This window comes from Acomys minous (genome assembly GCF_964271855.1).
Source record: "Acomys minous genome assembly, chromosome: 3".
NCBI lineage: Eukaryota > Metazoa > Chordata > Mammalia > Rodentia > Muridae > Acomys > Acomys minous.
Genome location: NC_140485.1, coordinates 82,958,668 through 82,976,178, shown reverse-complemented (window position 1 = coordinate 82,976,178; position 17,511 = coordinate 82,958,668). Strand labels below are relative to the sequence as shown.

The window sequence follows — 17,511 nt, the reverse complement described above, 5'->3', positions numbered from 1 at the left end:
CTCAAAACACCTAATCCTTCAGGCGGTTGTGGCTCTCGCCTTCAATTCCAGCACTCAGGGAGGCAGAGGCAGGTGGCTCTCTGTGAGTTCGAAGCCAGCTTGGTCTACAAAGTTAGTCCAGGACAGCCAGGGCTACACAGAGAAACCCTGTCTCAAAACAAACAAATAAACAAACAAGCAAAACAAAACGTCTAATCCTTGCATCAAGTCTGGGGTGGGCAACTGTCATGCATGATTTTATAATGGGGGGGGGGGAATGTCACAGAAGAGGGAGAGGGAGGCTCCCAGCTGTCCACATGCCCTGTCCCCATCCTGGCTTCCTTTCCACTTTCCTCATGGGTGAATCGAGGAGCCCTCCCCGACGGCCCCTTATCCCTGTGACCCCTTTAGCCACTGGGTTGTTCTCTAGTACCTTCCTGCCACCTGGGGTGGGGGAGATGGGGGGTGCGCTGTCTCCCCTGGGCCTGGCTTTCTGTCTTGGCTGGTAGTAAAGCCTCAATAAAACCCGTGGTGCAAGAACGGAGGGAAGGACAGCGCTTGCCCACGGTTCCCGCTGGGAACCTCTGGTCCGCCTTCCCCTTTGGTTCTCGGTCCAGGCAGCTGTCTTCCCCTCCTCCCGCCCTCGCACCCGGCCTTCCATCCGGCCTGCATTTTTTCCGGGTTTGATATCATTTTTTCCACTCTCCCGGCTGCTGCCGGCAGCCTCTGCCAACTTTCCACAGTTACAGCCTCCCACCCCCACTCTCCACCACAGGCCGGAGACAACTTTGGGGGTGGGGAGACCCTCCTCCACTTCCTGGGCATGACTGGTGACCAGTGAGTTGGTGAGCCTGGGGGAACTGGGCACCCCAGGGCACGTTTTATTTTTATTTTTTCCTGCACCGCCTCCTCTGGCCGGGGTCACAGGTGACTCCTGTGTGAGGTCCAGGAGTCTGGGGCGGGGCGGGGCGGGAGGGCAGTTGGTTGGAGGCAGCGATGTCAGGCGTCTGAGACAGGATGGTCCAAACAGTTTGCATCTTGTTCTCTTCTCAAAGTAATGACAGTCCTCTTCCTCCATCCTCCCGAGATGGAAACTCCTGACCTGACCCTACACCCAGCCGGGTCCCCAGCCACGGGGGAAGCCTCACTACATTCTCCATCCCTCACAGCCAAGGGAGGTCGGAGGAGGGAGCTGGGGCCTGGGGGCCTGGAGCTCACTGACGACGGTGACCCTGGAGTGCTCTCGGTTTCTCTCAGGACTTCGCATTCCACATTTGGAAACTGAGTGCACTGGACTAAATTAGTGTCTATCCTGGGACTAACGGACCGTGTTTCATGGAATTCATGCCCCCGCCCTTAAGTTATATGCAAAATCGGGTTAGAAAATGTGTGTCCTCCCATTAGTTGTAAGATAGCATGTGGCTGTGTAGACCTCGCTGGCCTGGGACTTGCTGTGTAGACCAGGCTGGCTCTGAGGTTCCAGCGGCTCCTCCTGCCTCTGCATTCCCCGAGTGTTAGGATTATGGCCATGCACCTACCTTCCACCCTGCTTTCCTGATAGGCTAGACTGGCCTTGAACTCTGGCATCTTCTGACTCAACCTCCTGAGTTCTGGGGTTCTGGGCATGTGCCACTACTCCACCTCCCTCATAGAATTTTAACCTCTTTTCTTCTTCTTCTTCTCCTTCTTCTCCTTCTTCTCCTTCTTCTTCTTCTTCTTCTTCTTCTTCTTCTTCTTCTTCTTCTTCTTCTTCTTTTCTTCTTTTTCAGTGCTGGAATCAAATCTATGATGCACATATGTTAGGAAGCTCCGCCCCTCAGTCACACCTCTACCTCCTGTCACTGTGTGTGTGTGTGTGTGTGTGTGTGTGTGTGTATGTGTGTGTGTAGACCAGAGTCATCTACCCATCACCTCCCCACCCCGCAAAGACAAAGCCCCTGACTGTCCTGGAGCTCACCAAATAAAGCAGGCTGGCTGCCCTGTGAGTTCCAGGGACCCCCTAGTCCCTGTCTCCTAGGTGCTGGGATTATATGGTTGTAGCAGCAGGTTGGCTCTTTGCTTGAGTTTTGGGAGTGGGACTCAGGACCTCTCCTTAGCTGAGCTGTTCACCCCACCCCCTCCTAAAGAGAACTCTGACAAGGAGCTCATAGGCCCTGGAATCTCCATGGCCTCTCTCAGAGCGCCTGTGATTGTGGCCTCCCGCCTTCCCTCCCGGAACCTCCTTTTCCTAAGTAGCCAGAGGAGGTTAGGGGTCACAGTCTTAGGTGTTGTGCAGACAGAACACACACACACACACACACACACACACACACACACACACACACACCAGGGGCTAGGTGTGCAGCTCCATGGGAGAGCTTCCTAGCACGTGTGACAGAGCGACAGCTTGGCACAGTCAGCTCACACAATCAGCAGCGATTACAGTGCCAGGATGAGTCCAGACAGACAACACGTTGTGGTTCTAGAATCTAAAAAAACGAATTAAGGAGAAAATAGCAGATCATTCCGAATGGTTGTATGCATGTGGTCCACAGTGTGTCTGTCTCAAAGGCCTGGGGTAGGCCAAACCTAGCAGTTGGGAGGAGGGTCTGAGCATATAATTAATTCACCGACTTTATTATTGATTGTCCAAGACATCTAGGCCAGCAGGTCAAACCAGTCAACAGTTAAGTCAGACGTTTGAGGAGGTGGAGTTGCCTGGAAAAAGTTCAGCGAGGGCGGCCCGTGCATAAGACATGCCGTCCTGGACTGGCTTATGGTAGAACATTCTGAGAGCTGGTCACAGCCCAGGGACAAGAAAGATTTTGTTTTGTTTTGTTTTTATCGAGACAGGGTTTTTCTGTGTAGCCTTGGCTGTCCTGGACTCACTTTGTACATCAGGCTGGCCTCTAAATCACAGCAGTCCACCTGCCTCTGCCTCCATAGTGCTGGGATTAAAGGCGTGCACCACCACCGCCCTGCTTTTTTTTTTAAACAAAAAGACACCCACCCCAAAACAAAAAACCTAGAAAACCCCTGCTTGTGCCTGGTTTAATCTATTCATCACTTCCCTAGGCCGGAAAGGTCCTCAAAGCCCCGGCTCCTGGAGATGCTCTGGCTCCTGACAGTGCTCTGGCCATCCTGGTAAGCGGTAAGGTCCACTACGAGGACTCCAGGAGATGCACCTTTGGTCCTTGGTGGCACCAAAGTGTTCCGTCACCCCAGAGAGGTGCTGGTCTCATAGCACAGCCAGGTTGTGGCAGGACTTGGAGCGGGCCTTGAGTGCCCGGCGTTGTGCACTGCGTGCCGTCAGGCGTGCCAGGAAGCGGCGGGCACGCTGGCCCAAGCTGGCCCGTCTTCGTGGGGAAGGTGGCTCCCTGGTCGCGCTGTCCTGGCGGCGCAGGCGCAGTTGGCGCACCACGCCCTCGAAGAGCTCTGTCACATTGTGTTGCAGAGTGGCTGAAGTCTCGATGAACTTGCAGTCAAACACCACTGCGCAGGCGCGGCCCTCTGAGTGGGGCGAAAACAAAGCCAGAAGGCAGAGATAAAGGTTGAAAGAGGTCGGTTCAGACTCTCAGGAAACAATTTCTCAGGTGCCTACTTAGTGCAAGTGTCAGGGGACCCAGGAGCAAATCATACCGAGGTTTGAGACATCAGCTCAGTCGAGGGACTGATACTCAGGAAGAATAAAGGTGGGAAGATTTGATCTCATGACTATGGCCAGTTAAGATCTTTACGGGCCCCACTAGACATATAAAACTTATTAAAATATTCCTCTACCACTGTAAATATAATTTATACCTAGCTTTAAACGTTTTGGTTTGTAGGTCCTGGCCAACACGCTAAGTGCTTCATACAAAACCTGAATTTATAGTCTCCCCTGTTTACACTGGAGCCACTAGTGGCCATTTTCAATCTTTGAGAGAAGCTGGTGGACGTATGGTGTGGGTAGAATGGCTGATTATCAGCTTGGGGAACTGCGGGGCAAGGATTTTAAGCAAAGGTCACAAGGTAAGCTGTGGTTCTGGAAATCTCTGCCAGCAGTCAAGGAGGAGTGACTGAATAGGGTTAGAGAAATATAAGGACAAAGTGGGGGTGCCAGGAGAGGACAGAGGCTTGGGGTGCGGGGTGAAGAGGAGGGGCCTGCAGGTGAGAGAGGAAAGGCCAGGTAGGTAGGCAGCTGCAGGATTAGGCTAGGCTGCAGGGCACAGACCTTCTCTGAGATGAGCATTGAAGGAGAGGCAGTAAGGCTGAAGGAGAGGCGGGGATCGGGCAAGGGACCCACCTTCCACTGAGACTTCCCGGCAGCGGGCCAGGTCGGCCTTGTTGCCCACCAGGATGATGGGCACGTGGTCAGCCTGATGCGTGCGCCTCAGCTGGATCCGGAGCTCCGAGGCGCTCTCGAAGCTGCTGCGATCAGCGATGGAGTACACAATGACGTAGGCGCTGCCGGCCTGCAGGCACGACTCCTGGCTCCAGCTTTCACCCTGCGGGGGGGGGGGGGGGTTGGGGGGAGGGGAGACCCCAGGCCCATCCTCAGAGGCTGCCTAGCCCTGGCTGAGAAAGAGGCTTTGTTGGTCTAAAGGGCAGAGCAGGTAGAGGTTCTACTCTGAATAGTTTTGGGGGCGGGGACAAATTCTATCATAACGCCCTTGGGAAAATCATTGGTTCCCGGAGCCTCAGTTTCTTTCCTGGGAAAAAACTGACAGACACTCCCTTGTTCCCCCTCTCTTCCACTGACTGCTTCAAGTTGGGGATTTGAGGCAGAAACTGAGTAGGGAGCTCTTTCCTTAAAGAAGGGTCTAGCTTTGTCTGTTCTACTCCCTCTTCTTCCTCTTCCCCATTTTCCTCCTTTTCTTCTTTCTGACAAGATCAAACACTGTAGCCCAAGGTGGTTTTGATCTTGAAGCAATTCTCCTGCCTCAGCTCCTGGGGTGCTGGGACTGTGTGTGTCCCCCATAAGACCTGGCTCATTTTGCTCTATTTAGTTTGTGAGGAGAGTTGGGGATACAGTTCTTTAGTGTTTCTGCACTCCCTGAACGTGATGCCTGGACCCCAGCGCGGGAGGAGGGGGGGACACCATTGCTGAGGGTTGTCCTCACACCGCGGGGGGAGGGGACACCATTGCTGAGGGTTGTCCTCACACCTCGGGGGGAGGGGACACCATCGCCGAAGGTTGTCCTCACACTTGCATTCATACACACACATCACCGCACAATACACACTCATTCAAAGCTACAAAAGTGGTAATAAGCAGGGCGTGGTGGGACATGCCTTTAATCCCAGCTCTTGGGAGGCAGAGGCAGGAGAATTGCTGTGAGTTCGAGGCCAGCTTGGTCTACAAAGTGAGTCCAGGACAGCCAGGGCTACACAGAGAAACCCTGTCTTGAAAAACCAAAAAAAGAAAAGAAAAAAAAAAAAAGAAAGAAAGAAAGAAAAAGAAGAAGAAAGAAAGAAAAAGGTGGTAATAAGACAAAGTGTGTGTGTCTGTGTCAGAGAGAGAGAGACAGAGACAGAGAGGGAGACAGAAAGAGACAGAGAACTGAATTCACTCGAGGCTTTTCTCAGCACAGTTTTGGAGAGAGCTGAAAGGTCACCTGTGTGTGTGTGTAGGGGGGGGGCGGGGGGTGAGGACAGAAAGGGACACTTAAGAAGCAGAGCTCTTTCTAGTTGTCTGACAAAGTAAAGGAAAGAACGAGAAGGACAGAGACAGCCCTCCTGGAGTGTAGATTTCAGGGCTTTAATGAGGTCTAGTTCCAGTCCTCAAGGCTCATGTTCTGCACGGGGTAGGGAGGGCCGTCAGGAGGGACTGCAATGGCGGTGGAGGAGGGAGAGTCGGTGTGGGGTGTGAGACAGAGCCTGAAGCCCCTGTGAGCCCATGGGCAGGGTTTGACAGGAGGAACAGCCCCAGCAGGGGCGGAGGCGGTCCAGGGGAAGGGAGGGAAAGGCTGCGTGTATAGAAAGGGAGGACGATGCTGGCAAGTGCCTAGATGAACAGACAGGTGTTAGCTAGGTCCTCGGTGGGGGTGGGGGAACGTATGCTCAACAGCTGCATCCATCATTTCTTGGGTCAAATGACCTTTGAGCAGAATCAGAAGGTGTAGAGTCAGGGCCTAGAGGAGAGCTCACCAGGTAAAGTCCTTGCTGCACAGACATGAGGGTCTGAGTTTGGCTGAATTTGATTCCTAGAACCTACATTACAACAACAACAACAACAACAACAACAACAACAACAACAACAACAACAACCCCTAAGCTTAGGTGCAGTGGTGAGGTCAGAGGACAGCTTTCAGGAGTCGATTTTCTCCTTCTACAGTGCGTGCGCGGGGTAAATCTCTGGTTGTCAGGCTTGGGACAGGCTCGTTTGCTAGGCTTCGTCATCTTGCGGGCTGACTCATTCACTCCTGCCTCACTACAGATGCCCAGCAACCGTTCCTAATGAGTGAATGAGTGAAGATGTGAGACCGGGGAATTTACCAGAGAGAGAGAGAGAGAGAGAGCGAGAGAGAGAGAGAGAGAGAGAGAGAGAGAGAGAGAGAGAGAGAGAGCGAGAGAGCGAGAGAGAGCGCCATTGTATCTGGCCCGAATTCTGGAGTGACGGCACCAAGGCTTTGAAGTAAATAGTGGTTATTATCTGGGCTTTATGGAGGAGCTGCTTTTCCTGAAGGATTCTCAGAGCCTCTGTGTGATTTATTCCCGAGACATACTAGGCAAACCGGGAAGTCTCGTACGGTTGAGAACTGCTTAGGTGGTGCATCCTACAAGACAACCCCTAGATCAGATAAGAGGTTTTGGTGCTTGAAGTTTACTGTTTAAAAGCGCCTTTTGTTTATCAATAAAGAGCCTTCTGCAAGGTAGTTCAGAGTTCAGTCCATCAGAGCCTGTTCCACCCTGCTGCTGAGGAAGCTGTAATACATTCTGTAATCTCTCCTTCTCCGACCCACCCCCTGTGACTAAAAACACCAACATGAGGCTTAAGCTGAAGGTTCAGAAAGTGATGCTCCCAGGGCAGATGGGACATAGTCCCAGTATAAGCTATGGAATTTACAGATCTGGGCATGACTTGCCTGCTCTTGAAGAGCTTTGGACACAACCCTCAGAGCATCTGTTTCCTCACTGACAGAAAGGGAAGTGGAAAAGCAGCTGTGTAGCTTTAACTGCACATCATAACGTGTGCCCATTGCTTTCCAGCATCAACTGCACATCATAATGTGCCCATTGCTTTCCAGCATCAGGGTAAAAGGGTGCACCATAAACCCCAGTTGCTTTTTATGATCATCCTTAGGCATACTCCCATCTGGACCTCCTTTTATACTTGCTGAAAGGAATTGGCCAATCCAGACATGGGGATGCACGCATGTAATTGCAGCACTGGGGAGGCTGAGGCAGAAGGATCAAGAATTTGATGCCAGGGCTGGTGAGATGGCTCAGTAGGGAAAGGTGCCTGCTACCATGCCTGAGGATCCAAGTTCAATCTGATTCCAGCAGATTGTCTTCTGCCTTCTGCATGTGCTTGCACCTCCCCCAACCACAGAATTAAAAAAAAAAAAAAGGTATACATCATGAGGACCTATCTAAAAGAATAAAAAGGAACTGTCCACATAGGCCATTTATTTGATTCTTTGGTTCTATCAGCAGCACTTCAGCCACTGAACACTGCCCACTTATTGTTTTGAAACAGGGTCTCTCTACACAGCCCCATTTGCCCTGGAACTCATTATGTTGCCCAGGCTGGCCTCAAACTCACAGAGATCCACCTGCCTCTGCCTCCCAAGTGCTGGAGTGAAAGACATGAGGGGGGGCGGGGGCTGGAGAGATGGCTCAGAGGTTAAGAGCACTGGCTGCTCTTCTAAAGGACCTGAGTTCAATTCCCAGCAACCACATGATGGTTCACAACCATCTACAAATGAGATCTAGTGCCCTCTTCTGGCATGCAGGCCTACATGTAGGCTGAACACTGTATCATAATTAAAAAAAGAAAAAAAAAAGATGTGAGCCAATAGGCCTGGCCCAACACTATGCTCTAAACTTCCTTTATGGGGTTTAAGTTTACGGGAAAGATGGTACCACTGGTGGTTTTGTTTGTTTTCTTGTTTCATTGTAGTGGTTGTTTGTTTGTTTTCTTTCTTTCTTTAAAATGTGGGCATGGTCATAAGGATGAGGAAGCATGCAAAGGGAGAAGTGCATTCTGGGATGTCTGCTGGAAGGTTCTTCGGCCTTTGAAAAAGCTATAGGTTTGGGGAGGGATGCTGAGGCAGTCCCTGCCCTAATCCCTGCTTTGTGTGCCCCAGGAGGAGCCAGGCATCTAATAGTATTAGTTTTAGCATCCATCACCCTAACCATGCTTACAGTGCCGTACCAGTTTCTCAGCCTCCCAGGTGTCCATAACCACCAGTGTGGTGTCCTCTCCATCCACTGAGAGTGTTCTCTCGTACACATCTGCAATCAAGTGGGAGGGGCGAGTCTGAGTGTGGAGCAGGCCATGGACGACGCAGTTTTCCCTTACCTCCCCTTTCTTGTCAGTCACTTCTTCACATTTCTTTGGGGTAGGAGATCCTGTCCTTCCTGGTAGTCAAAAGCCCCATTAGGTGTCTCACCAGCTGTAAGCATAGCACTTGGCAGGTGGCAGGCAGGTGCTGCGAACTGGGTCTTGTCAGGTGAATGAATGTGGGTTGCTGAGGTAGCCCGGGGAATCCTCCCCACGCTGTTCTGACTGTAGCGTAGTGTGTGCTTAAGCAGATGGTGTTATTTTGAGCCTCAATGTCCCCATCTGTAACACACAGGTCTGCATAATGGGCGTCACTCTCAGGAAAATCAAGACTGGAGAACGGGCCTGGCCAGATGGTTCCCATCTTCTCTCCCTGTGTACCCTGTGTCTTCAAAGCCAGTCCCGTGGAGGCCTATCTTTAGCTCTTACTCCTGTGCGTCTGACTGTCCTGTGGTCCTATGGTCCTGTGGTCCTGTGGCACCTGACCCTTTGTGCTAAGCAATCCAGAGCTCGGAACTGGAGGCCTGCACGCCTCCATTTGGGAAGAATGTTAGTTTTGTTTTGGCCTTGGTGCCTCAGGGGTGGGAGGGGGAGGGAGGCTGAGAGTCAGGAGGATTTGGGGCGGGGAGTTTCCGAGCTGGGTGGAAGCCCATCTTTTCCTGACACCCATAGCTTCAGATTTTTCTCCCCTTAAATCATGTACCTTTTATCCAATTTCCCTCCTCTAGGCCCTATCCAGGCTGTGTCCTGCACAGCCCTAGGTCAGCATCGTTTACTTTGTAGTGTGTGTGTGTGAATGAATGATGCCCCTTTGAGCTGAACAGTGTGACCTGTAATCCTGTGCCCCTAGTCACAGGCTCTCCAGTCCTGTGGCCACACCCGGTGTGTCCCACAGGGCTCCTACCTCCCAGCTGTTGATGAAGGTCCCGTGGTTCTTGTTTCCCTGCGAAGAGGCTGGCCAGGCTGGTCTTGCCAACACCGGAGTCTCCAAGCAGCACCACCCGGTAGAGGGCCTCCCATGAGCCTTCAGAGTCACTGGATTCAGAGGACCACCCATCCTGGGCAGGGGAGGGTTTCCGAACGGGAGGGTTGAGGGAGGCTGACTGACCCAGTCGTGGATGCTGGGATTGCGCAGGGGGTGCTGTGCACAGGCGGCCAGGCTGGTGGACCCTGGCCGACAAGGGCAGTGGGGTGCTGGCTCGACGACGCAGCGTGGTCTTTGCTTCCTGCTGGGAGTTAAGGGTCATCCTCAGGGAGATCTCTTCCTTCTTTGGCTCTTTCCTTCCAAAAGAAGTAAGTCTGGGGCCCGGAGTACCTTCTCTGTGTCCTGATAAACTGTGGAACCGATTTCCTCCCGAGTCCTCTCTGGTTCAACTGGGAAGAGGCTTTTCAGCTTCTTGGGGTTGGGTTGCTGGTTTCAGGCCTAGAATCCACCGGAGTCCGCCTAGAAGAGCCGAGGGCACAGGCTGTGATGCGCGCACCCAGAAGCAGATTCCCAAGTTCCGAGGATGACCCCCCCCCCTTCCCATGACACAGACAGGCAAAGAGGGAGGCCTACAGCAAGTCGGGACATCTAAAGCATAGCTCACACATCCTGCCTACCCAGACCAGTCCCTACCTTTCAGTATTTGAGACTCTCCCTACAGAAAGCGTCGGACTGCCTTATTCCCCCCTTCCCCACTAGTCTCCTTAAGGTGTTCTGGGTTTGGGGACACTGGGGAGAGTTGAGGCCTCGGGGGAGTTTTATTCCCCGCAGCCTGTAGAGGATGTGTTAGTGCCCCACAAGGGCGAGGGGCTCCCTGGATCTCTCTGCCTGTAACCCGAGTGCCTTGGTACCATGGGAACGGCGTGCCCGGCCCGCCCCTGTGTGAAAAATTCAGGAGTCGCTGGCACCATGGCCTCCAGCTGTTGTTGGGGGGCGGGGGAGCGGTGGGGGCCGCGAGGGATCCGACAACAGGTTTGGTGACAGAACTGGGTGCAGGAGAGGCGTACACAAGGCTCGGGACCCAAGAACCCTTTCGGGGTCTCCGGGTTGGAACTTTCCCGACTCATGGTCCTGGATGTGAGTCCCTAGTCCTGGGGCACGCGGGGTGGTGGTGGTGGTGGCGGTGGCTTCCCTTGTGCCAGGCTCTCTCTCACCCTTTCCCCCACTCTACCCCCACCCCCACCCCCGCTCCGCGCCGCCCCGCACCCTCTGGTACGCGGGTTCGAGGCTCCCAGTCTCCCGGTCCTATGACCACACTGCTTACAGGGGTGGGGAGAACTCTGTCCGGACAGGCAAGTTTACCTTGATGCTCCGGAGCTCCAAGTCCCCGCCGCCCCAGTTGTTGCGTACTCCGCTGTCCCCCGGCCTCCGGCATGCAGCCCCTCTGGCCGGTCCCGCCCCGTTCCAGCGCCACCCCGCCCCGTGCTGCCCCGCCCTGTCAAGACAGCCGGGTTCCCGCCCTGTAAGACCTCCTCCAATCCTCCCTGTGAGGTGGGGGTGGACATGTAGGAAGTGGGTGCTGGAGCGGGAGTTTATTCCTTGGTCGCTGTGTCCACCTTTGACCACACCAACTTCAGCCCTGGACGGAAGCCTCTGGGGGAACTTAGCGTTCAGAGTCCCGGGTTCCACCTTCCAAGGGAGGCGATTCTGCAGGACTGGGCTCTGGGCTAAGGAGTCTGCGTTTTAAACAAATGCCCAAGAGATGCAGATAACTCACGCAACACACTTTCAGAAAGCTCTGGGTGAAGGGTTAATTTTGGAAAAGGGCTTGGAAGAAGAGAGAGCGTGTGTAGTCTGTAGTAAAGGGTTCAGAATGTCTGGTTCTGCTATCATAAATTCACTCATCCGTTTGCTCATAAGTAGGGACTAAAGTATCTGTCCTTTAGTTTACTGTCCCCTTAAAAAAACGAATACGGAAAAGCGGGGAGAGCGTGCCTTAGCACCTAGGTAGAGGTCAGAGAACAACTTGCAGGAATTGGTCCTTTTCTGTTTTTTTTTTTTCTTCCGGGACAGGGTTTTTCTATGTAGCATTAGCTGTCCTGGACTCGCTTTGTAGACCAAGCTGGCCTCGAACTCACAGCGACCCACTTGCCTCTGCCTTCCGAGTGCTGGGATTAAAGGCATGGGCCGCCATCATCACCACCACCACCATCACCACCACCACCACCACCACCACCATCGGCCAGCAGAAGTTGTCACCACCACCACCACCACCACCACCATCACCACCGGCTGGCTGGAGTTGTTCCTTTTCCTCCCTTTGGGTTTGGAGGATTAAACTTAGGCTGTCAGGCTTGGCAGCAAGTGCCTTTACTTACTGAGCCACCGCACTGGCCCTGTCTACCCATCAGTAATTTAACCATTTAAACTGTCGTAGGCGTGCAGAAGCAGGAAAGATACTGATCTTGGTAAAGGAGAAAGAAGCTGGCCGCAAGGCCAGAATTCAAGCTCTTTGAGCGGAGAGCCCCTTTGGCTTTTGAGAGGTTCAGATGTTTGTGTGGTGGTGGGAATGGAGGGCACGGAGGTCAGGTGGTACCTGTGGGCGGGGCTCCCGGTCATGGCTGAGGGGCTCCCGGTTTGGAACAGATCCAGGGTAGGCTGCAGAGTAGGCTGGCTCAGCCCCCGCAGGGCTTGGGACAATGGCAACCTCCCTCTGGTCTGACTTCCTTCCGGAGCCTGCAGATCAGGCTGCGCTCAGCCCCAGGTTTCAGTACACGGCTGGCCGAGCAGTGGCCTCCAGAGTGTGCCTGGCCTTGGGTGATCCTGTTTTACAAAGCATCAGATTTTGATTGTACATGCAGAGTGGCAAGTGGACACTACCTCCCGTCCAGCAGAGAGCAAAGGACAACTTAGTTTTAGAAGGGAAAAAGCACCCTTTATTGGCTTATCAAATCAGACTGGGAACATTTAGGGTCATTGGTGTATGAAAACTGCAGGCAGAAAACAGACAGGGGGGACTCACGGGACATCAGATCAATAAAGGGCACAGCACCCTCACCTGGACCCCATAAAAAAGGACAAGTAATGCAGCCATGGCAGTGCCCCCACAGACCTGTCATGTGATCACCAGCTGTGTGTGTCAAGGGACAAACAGATCTCCCAGTTATTTTAGGGCTTCAGCACAGCAGAGTCTCTACTATTTGACACGGCCTGCTTGAATTACGAGTCATCCACCCATATACTTATCTGGTCCTGCCCACCTCTCTGGCTCAGGGCTCGACCCTGTGTCTGGGTTCTGTGAGCTTCTAGCAGCTCTCCTCCACTTGTGGTGTTCATATCCTGTCTAACCACTGGCAGTGACGCCTACAGTCCTATGGCCTTCTGCCTGCCGTACTATCAATTGAACTGTGTGGTGGCTTTAATCCCTTGTTGTAGATATTGTGTGCTATGCATATGCATGAGCACCTGTGCTTGCACACACACGTGCACACACACACAGAGACCTGTATAGACAGATACATGCAGAAAGCCGTGTGAAGGGTAATATTAATAATTAAGATCAGAATAAAAGACTCCGAGACTGCCAAGGACCAATTATCAAGTTAGGACTGCTTGGTAAGTTGCAGCTAACGAGCTGGACATAGCTTGTGGATTGATTGTTTTTTCAGTAAATCCCAGCACCGGGGAAAGACAGAAATGTGATCATGTTTCTTACATGAGGCTTGGCTGCGCCGACCTCCACGTTCTCCTGCAGGATGAGCTGTGCAGGATGGACAAGCACCCTCTACTGTCTGAGAGTGTGGTGACCTGCCTTCCAGAGCTAGTCCTGTGACTCAGTCACCGTGTGACCGTAGGCAAGTCAACTCCCTTCTTTGGGTTTCAGTTTCTTGATTTAAAAATTATAATCTGCTAGATGTGGTGGGGCACACATATGAATTCTAGCACTTGAGGGTTGAGGCAGGAGGATTTTGAGGTCCAGGCCAACCTGGGCTACATGGTAAGTTGTAGGCCAGCCTAGCTGTATAGCATGGCCCTATCTTAACTCCCAAGGAAAAAGTAACTGGAGGTGACCTCGCTAAAACATACAAACGAATGAAGATGTTTCAGGCTGTGACGTAAAAGTGTGAACTTGGCATTTAAGACATTATGGTCAGTAGTCGTTTCAGCCTCTTCCAAGGAGGCCTTGATGCTGTGACCTGCCCGTAGGCCTTGGTGCTGTGACCTGCCCTTTCAGGCCCATTCTGCTCCCTGTGTCAGGGATACCTGTTCCCTACTCATCTTTCATGATGTCACCTAGCTGCTTATGTGCCAGATGGAATGTTAAACCCTGTGCATGTGTCCCTCTTGGGGGCGTGGCCTGGAGTGGTGTCTTAGTGGAAGACATCCAAGGCTCTTTGATTCAGAAATTTAGGGTAGGGCTGGGGAGTTTGCATTTCTCTCAGGTAGGAATAAGGGTCTGCTGCTGCGGGGACCACCCTCTGAAAACCTTGTCTCATTTAGTTGCTCCAAAGGTGGTTATTGGTTTCTGTGAGGAAAGTGTTCTTTCAGTTTCAGAGTAGGCCCAGGCACTGGAAAGACAGCTCAGTGGTTAAAAAGCACTGGCTGCTCTTGCAGAAGACCCAGGCGGTCCCTAGAGACCACAGGGTGGTTCACAACCATCCCTACCTCCAGTTCCAGAAAATCTGTTTCACCTTCTGACCTCTGAGGGCACCACGAACACACCCGGTGCACACACACACTCATGCAGAAAAAAAAACCACATAAAGTAATATGAATAAACCTAATAAAAAGAAATTAATTTTAAAAGAGAGAGAAAAGGACTCTTGTCTTCATTTTGTAGATGGCAGCTTGGGTCTCTCTGCAGTTAGGTGACTTTCTAAAGCTCTCACAGTGACTAGGGAGCGAGTTGATGACTTTTGTCGTTGTTGTGACAGAGTACCTGACAAAAGCTAAAGGGAGGAAGGGTCTACTTGGCTCGTGGTTTGAGGGTGCACAGTCCATCAGTGTAGGCAGCAGGAATGTGAGGCAGCTGGTCATGTTGCAGCTTTGTGTGTGTGTGTGTGGTGGGGGGGGGGTGGGGAGAGAAAGAGAGAGAAAAATAGCCGCGCTCCGCTCCTTTTCTCTTTTTCTCTCCAGCCCGGGGTTATTCTGGCCCATGGAATGGTTGTCCACATTTAGGGTGTGTCTCCCCATCTCCATTAACCCAGCCTGGAAATGGCTCACAGACATACCTACATGGTGGCTTCCTAGGTGATCCCAGATGCTGTCAAGTTGACAGTCGGCATTGGCCATTGTGTGGGAAGCCACTGGATAGAAGCAGGCCTTTCTCAAGTATCTTCTTGCTCTCACAGGCTGAGAGGATTCATGTTCTCTCTCTCTCTCTCTCTCTCTCTCTCTTTCTCTCTCTCTCTCTCTCTTTCTCTCTCTCTCTGACTCCAGGGCCTTGCACAGCCTCTGGAGGATGTGGCTGACTAGTACACGTAGAGCTGGCTATTAAAGAGAGTTAAACAACTTTGGAGCCACGTGACCTCATCCTCCCACCTGGGCTTGCTGCCCATGGCTCTGCAGCCCATAAAAGCTGGGTATTGAGCAAGGCTACATGCTGGGTTCCTTTCCTGACTTCTGCCCAGTGGCCTCCCCAGGAGCGCAGTGGCCATGGCACAGTGGCTTCTGCTTATTGTGGTCCTTCTGGTCCTGGGTCATGTGCCACCAGGTAATCACGTGTGTGTGTGTGTGTGTGTGTGTGTGTGTGTGTGTGAGCACCAGCATAACTATAATAATTTCATTAAGGTTATTAACCCCTGAAATAAGACCAATTGCAATCATAGAGTGTAGTTAAGAAAAGTGTTAAGAGTGTACCTGGTGGGTGGTTTGACTTGGACACTAAATTATTCTCTTAACCAGTGGCCTAGTCTGTGACATATGGGCTCACCTAGGATGAGACCTGTAACCTGCGTTATAACCCGGTGCTCTCATTTAATACGTGGTCAAACCAATGGCCAAAGAGCTAACCTATTACCAGCGTGGCTTAATCTGTAGTCCAACTTGTGACCAGCGGTCTAACCTGAGACCCACAGACTGCTCTGTGATCTGTGGTCTTCTTCCACACAGGAAGCACTGAATTCAAGCGGTGCTGGAACGGCCAAGGGGCCTGCCGAACTTACTGCACGAGGCAGGAGTCCTTCATGCACCTGTGTCCAGACGCCTCCCTGTGCTGCCTTTCCTACTCATTAAAGCCTCCACCACGCCCCAAGATTGAGGAAGAATAGCTCACCCTGGGGCTGGCACCCTTGCTCCCCAATAAAATCCATGCTGCCAGCTATCTCTGTATTCTGCTTGCGTGATTGAGTTCATTTCCCGACAGGGAGGGGTATGACGTCAGAGATATGGGAGGGATGGTTGGAGGAAGAGATGCCGGCGGAGAGTGGGTGTTCATGGTCATTTTAAATGTTCCGGGCTTATAACTCCGGAAAAATGATAATGAGATAGGATGGTTAGGACTTTGAAGAACGCCAAAAGCAAGGTGGAGCTCACGATGAACCAATAAGGGTTAAGGATAACACGGTCAACAACATTCCAGATGAGGTGGGGAGTTTGGCTTGAAAGGCAAGGCAACCTGGCTGGGCGGGGAAGGCTTTCTCCTTCCTCTTTTTCTATCCAATATTTCCTGAATCCTCTCAGGTGAGTGGGGCACTGAGAAGCAGATTAAGCAGTTTTTATATGCATAGGAAGAGAGCACAGGAGAAAGTCCATCCCTTCTGGGATGAGGACCGATGATGCAGGGAGGTGGGGGAAGCAACCCCGGCACAGTCAGACAGGTACAGAGAGAGGCTCAGGGTTCAGTTCCTCTCGGCCTGTTAGAGGTGTGTTAGGATGGGAGACAGGGCACTTACCTTGCAGGGTTCCCTCCTCACTATAAAGGAAACCTGGAGGTGTGGGGATGGGGTTTTGTGGTGGAGTGCTTGTCTAGCATACATGCAGATGTATGTGCAATCCCCAGTAGCATGTGCGCGCGCGCGTGCACCTGCCCCCACACCTCTGTTAACTATATGACCACCAAGAAGACTTGAGGCTCTCATGCCCTGTTTAGAGAAGGCATAAGGGACTGGCTGGTGGAGGGTGGGCTGGTAATCAGAGGTAATAACAGTCACAGCTCTTAACAATAACACAGCACCGGGATCTATCAGTAACTAACGTTGGCAGTAGCATTGGCAGTGTAACTCTTTCTCTGGAACCTTCCTGACTCACTTCTGCTTGCATCCGCTGTGCTACCGCACTGTCTCATGGGCAGTTCCTGCCTTTGATGCCTGGAAAAGAAGAGTTCTGCCTTTCAGTTCCTGAGGAGAGGTGAGCGTTTGAGAAAGGGGGTTAGGGAGCTCCCTGTCTGCAGTCTTTTCTCTGGGATTGAGGCCACGGAGGGAGGCACGGTGGTATACAACGACTTAACGCAGTGTCGAGAGCAGAGGTTTGTGTCCATTGTTCCTGAGATTGCCTGGGTGGCGGTGGCCCAGCAAGGCGGGTGAGAGCCATGAGTGGATTCTTAGTGGTCAGACCAAGAGAAGTCTGTGTCAGTGAAAGGTGCTGGTGTGAAGGAGGGCCAGTCCTGGAGGACACCTGTCCTGCCGAGTGTGACACCTTTAGTTTCTGGCCCCTTGGTACTTGTGGATGTAACAAGGCCCCTGGGGAGGAAGACAGACAGACAGACAGACAGACATGCCCATGGAGCTCAGGAACAGCTCTCCAATGCTGATTCATTTCTGTCGCAAAGCAAACTGCATGGAGGTCTGTGACCTGGCTCCCCCCTCTGTTCCTGTGTGGTCTACAGGGGAAACTGAGGGTTGACAGGTTGCTCAAGGGCATGGCACACTGTGGTGGAGTCAAGGCGGAAGAGCTTAGAAACAGGAGCACTAAGAACTCCAGGAGGGCAGTTGAGCCACAGCAGTGACGCAGAGGTGCCATTAGCCTGGGACAGCCATGCAGAATCAGAGGGAGACCACACCAGCCTTTCCTTAGTGGGTTCCAGGCAGCGTTGGTCTTTCTCATTGCCTTGTCCCACATGGCTGAGGTAACGTGAGGAGACGGGGCCCTGGTAGACTGAGTTCTCACTGAGACGACACCTCTGCATTTAAGAAACCCCAAA

General features: G+C 52.5%; 2 protein-coding genes across 2 annotated transcripts in view; one reads left to right on the top strand and one right to left on the bottom strand.

Annotated features, from left to right (window-relative positions):
* Nucleotides 1-15,685, top strand: part of DEFB124 (defensin beta 124) — a 38,226-nt gene extending 22,541 nt beyond the window's left edge. Inside the window, exons 2-3 of the mRNA XM_084776084.1 lie at nt 14,811-15,084; nt 15,483-15,685. Of these exons, the coding sequence (XP_084632210.1) occupies nt 15,027-15,084; nt 15,483-15,640 (216 nt within the window). The 5' untranslated portion in view covers nt 14,811-15,026 and the 3' untranslated portion in view covers nt 15,641-15,685. The remainder of the gene's footprint in view (nt 1-14,810; nt 15,085-15,482) is intronic.
* Nucleotides 2,575-10,843, bottom strand: REM1 (RRAD and GEM like GTPase 1). Its single transcript, XM_084776039.1, has 5 exons — nt 10,734-10,843; nt 9,351-9,890; nt 8,318-8,397; nt 4,244-4,445; nt 2,575-3,468 (listed from the first exon to the last, which is right to left on the bottom strand). Exons 2-5 carry the CDS (start codon nt 9,691-9,693, stop codon nt 3,197-3,199), a joined length of 897 nt encoding a protein of 298 aa, XP_084632165.1. The 5' UTR covers nt 9,694-9,890; nt 10,734-10,843; the 3' UTR covers nt 2,575-3,196.
* Nucleotides 15,686-17,511: the final 1,826 nt, after the last annotated feature.